Source organism: Myotis davidii, unplaced genomic scaffold (genome assembly GCF_000327345.1).
Source record: "Myotis davidii unplaced genomic scaffold, ASM32734v1 scaffold370, whole genome shotgun sequence".
NCBI classification, from domain to species: Eukaryota; Metazoa; Chordata; class Mammalia; order Chiroptera; family Vespertilionidae; genus Myotis; species Myotis davidii.
In genome coordinates, this window is record NW_006288615.1 from 4,343,028 (window position 1) to 4,346,887 (window position 3,860).

The 3,860-nt window shown below is 46.2% G+C and overlaps 1 protein-coding gene across 1 annotated transcript in view; it reads left to right on the forward strand.

The window, feature by feature from the left end:
• TRPM8 (transient receptor potential cation channel subfamily M member 8) overlaps positions 1 to 3,860 on the forward strand; it is a 58,417-nt gene that overhangs the window by 1,963 nt on the left and 52,594 nt on the right. The window contains 4 exon segments of the mRNA XM_015561884.1: positions 264 to 337; positions 1,412 to 1,568; positions 2,578 to 2,755; positions 3,782 to 3,860. The exon segment at positions 3,782 to 3,860 is cut by the window's right edge and continues 10 nt beyond it. Coding sequence (XP_015417370.1) covers positions 264 to 337; positions 1,412 to 1,568; positions 2,578 to 2,755; positions 3,782 to 3,860 — 488 coding nt within the window.

Consider the following 3,860-nt stretch of genomic DNA (forward strand, 5'->3'; position numbering starts at 1 on the left):
TATATATATAATATATATAGACTTTCTTACAAGATAACTCCAAGTAATTTTTAGAAAAATTTGCATTTAGTTATAAAAGTTTAAGCAAATGCCTCTTTTTACAAACACTGTGCACTCTAAAAGCATGAATGGATGAGCATGCTATGAATATGTAGTAAAAAGTCTTAGAACTTTGAAGTAGGCACAGGTCATTTCAGTATTCGTTAGTCACAGCAGGGGGAGGATAAATTGGTAATGTGCTGTCCAATGTTCTTTCTCCAAAGGAATTGGTGAATTTTATTGAAGCAAATTTTAAGAAAAGGGAGTGTGTCTTCTTTACCAAAGACTCTAAGGCCACGTAAGCAACTGTTTTCCCTCCGTTTTTGCTTCCATGTTCGAACGTAAATTATTAACTACCGTTTCAACAAACAAACAAATGATCACTAGTCCATTATTGAAGCTGTTTCTGTCTTGCAGTTCTCAGAAATGGTGCATGAGCAGGAAGAATTTGGCAAGTAGCTTGAAGTTGGTCCCTGGAGCAAAATCATTTTGTCTTATATTTTTAGCTTTGGCAATCATTGGTAAAGGCCCCAAGAGAGGCTGTGGCCCCCTTCAGCACTCCCATAAGCCCAGGACCCCCTCTCCCCGTCATAGGCCTGTGGCCATGCATGTGCCATTTTGTAGTGGTTGGCAGGAGACATTGAGCATGTGCACGCGTGCAATCGGACTGGCTCTCTGTCAGGCCTTCTCTTCTAATTGGGTTGTTCATCTACTGTGAGTCTCCCGTGTGCTGGAGCATCAAGGCTGGGTTACCAAAGCCTTGGGAGCAGCCCCCAGCAGCTCTGCCCGAGGGAGGTCCTCCGTGGATGCTAGCCAATGAGCGAGTGAGCAAATGGATTGCCTGCTGATGTGTCCCACAGAAGATGCACATGGACCCCAGTGCACAGTGTGGTCCCACCTCCCTCTCCTCTAGTTCCCCTCTGCATTTTCTCTTCTACCTGCTGAAGAAGAAAAGTCTAGCTGTTAACTGCTGCGTGAGTTGCTGCTGTAGTTTACAATTAAAGCACTGACTCTCTGCTGAGCGGAGGTAGGAACAGAGGAGGGTGTAAGGACAAGCAAGAGCAGGGCCATTAGAATCAGCCCAAGTCCAACCTTGGCCTGGCTGCCTACTCCCTGCATGGCCTTGAGCCAATTGTTCTCTTTTCTGAACTGAAATCTCTTATCCTAAAACGCTAGCAAAGTATTCGTCATGGGTGTGGTAAGCATTCAATGGGGTAACATGTAAACACCTCGTATAGTGCCTCAGAGTATAAAAGGTCCTCAATAAATGAGTGTTCTTACTTTGTGTGAATTAGAAGATGAGCATCAGGAAAACTAAGGGTCTCTCTTTGGTCATTGGTGTGAGCTTACTCATCAATGTCATTCCGCTCAGGGAAAATGTGTGCAAGTGTGGCTACGCCCAGAGCCAGCACATCGAAGGCACCCAGATCAACCAGAATGAGAAATGGAATTACAAGAAACACACCAAGGAGTTTCCGACTGATGCCTTTGGGGATATTCAGTTTGAGACTCTGGGGAAGAAAGGGAAGGTAAGCAATAATTTTCTACCCAAACTAGCTAATATAGCAATTATATAGGAACAAAACTCGAGCTACCTCGAGTTACCTCGAACTGCCCAATAGTATGGAGGTGGGAGATGGGTGGTCAGTCCAAAAACTATCACAGAGAAAGATAACCCTTATAAAACTATAATAGCTATGGTTAGATTATGTGCAACTGGAAAGTTGGCCTTGCAAGAAAGGCCTTTGGAACCTCAGATGATGACCGGCTCCGCACCCAGCAGCATGTCTGCACACTGCAGGCACTCCTGTGATACCCGTGCTGACTCTCCCTGCTGCAACAGGACTGATGAAGACTGTCATGAATTGCTCTGTTTTGTTTGGCATATGTCATTCTTGAGTATGCATATGGCCCTGACTAAGGTCTACACACACCCACTACACACTCACTTTGCAGGCTCTTACATGGGATTTTACAACAACTTAAATGATCGTTAACAGTGTCTCCTCAAATCCTCCCATTTTCTCTCTCTGAATGACAGAACCATTCACAGGTGGCTGAAAGCCTGGGCCTTGACTCCTTCCATCCACACTCCCCTCCCTCCCGCCCCCTGAAGCCCTGTCCTTGCAGCCCTGGAAGGTGACCCAGCTCCCTGCACTGCTGTCTCTTCCCGGGATCTCTGCCCTGGATGGGCCAGCACTGTGTCTAGCCTCCCACAGCTCCCCCTTCCTCAGCCTTGTTCCTCAGTCTGTAGTCATCTCTACCCCTGGTGGAAGCCCTAAAACATAAGTGAACCCCACCCGTGTCTGCTCTGCTGAAAACACTGCCCAGGTGCTCTGCTGCCTTTAGGATATAGTCCCATGTCCTCCAGCTGGCTTGGAGGGCCCTTTGGTGGCACCCACATGCCCCCAGTCTGCTGCTCTCCTTCCACTTCCCCATGGGGACCCTCCTTAGCTGGGTTCCATAGGAGCAGGTAAGCCCGCTGATCCCTGGTGGTCAGGACACGTGCCCACCGTGACACTTTCCCTCTTCCCACAGTATATCCGATTGTCCTGTGATACTGATGCGGAAATCTTGTACGAGCTGCTGACCCAGCACTGGCACCTGAAAACGCCCAACCTTGTGATTTCTGTGACCGGAGGTGCCAAAAACTTCGCCCTGAAGCCACGCATGCGCAAGATCTTCAGCCGCCTTATCTACATTGCTCAGTCCAAAGGTGCGCTCCTCTTCAGGGACAGAACGGAATTCTCATATGCAGTTCGTGCGCAGAATCCAGATGCTCTAGAATTAGATAATTAATCATTCCCTTGTAAAAAGCGAGGACCTTAAATGAGTGGACAGGGAGCTCTGGAGGTGTGGGGGTGCTGTGGTTCACAAATTAACTTTACAATCAGTGTTAAGGTGCTTCCCTATGGGTAATTTAATGTTTCCTTTAAACGTCTAAGCTTTAATTTTCTTATTTCTACATAAAAAATTTATCCAGAATATTCTGAAAAATCAAAATTTATTTATTTGCTCTTTATATCAAGGTTGGGCTGTTGGAAATAGCAGGCCGTAACCACCAGTATTGATGGAGAACAAAACAAAAAACTGGGGTTTTATTACTTGAAGTATTAGCTTAGCACTTTTTAATTTTTAAAAATATTTTTATTGCTTTTTAGAGAGAGGAAAGGAGAGGGAGAGAGAAAGAGAAACATCGATGGGTGCCTCCCCTCCCCCCTCACCATGCCTGCTATGGGGGATCGAGCCTGCAATCTTGGCATGCGCCCTGACCGGGAATCGAACCAGCAACCTTGTGGTGCATGGGATGATGCCCAATCAACTGAGCCACACTGGCCAGGGCAGCATTGTTTTCTTTTTAACTTTTTATTATGAAAATTCCTTCAGAAGAATTATAAGAATAATACAATGAATGTCTATATCTCTTCATTTAGACTCACCAATTGTTAACATTTTCTCACAATTCTCTTTCCATAAATATCTACATATTATGATATTTTTGGAATCGTCTGAGAGTAAGTCATAGGCTTCATGACAAAACCCCTGGCCTGGAACATCTACTGAGATGATGTGAGGGGCCAGAGCTGGGAATTAGGTCATCTGCCTGCACTCTGCGTAGGCCACATGGGGTGCTACTTCACTTCCCATGGCCTCATTTGAAAGGGGGATGTGGCCAACTGTGAGCACAGGACAGGAACCTTACTCTGAGCCAGCTAAGCCTTTGCTTTCTCTTTTATGACAGGCGCTTGGATTCTCACCGGAGGCACCCATTATGGCCTGATGAAGTTCATCGGGGAGGTGGTGAGAGACAACACCATCAG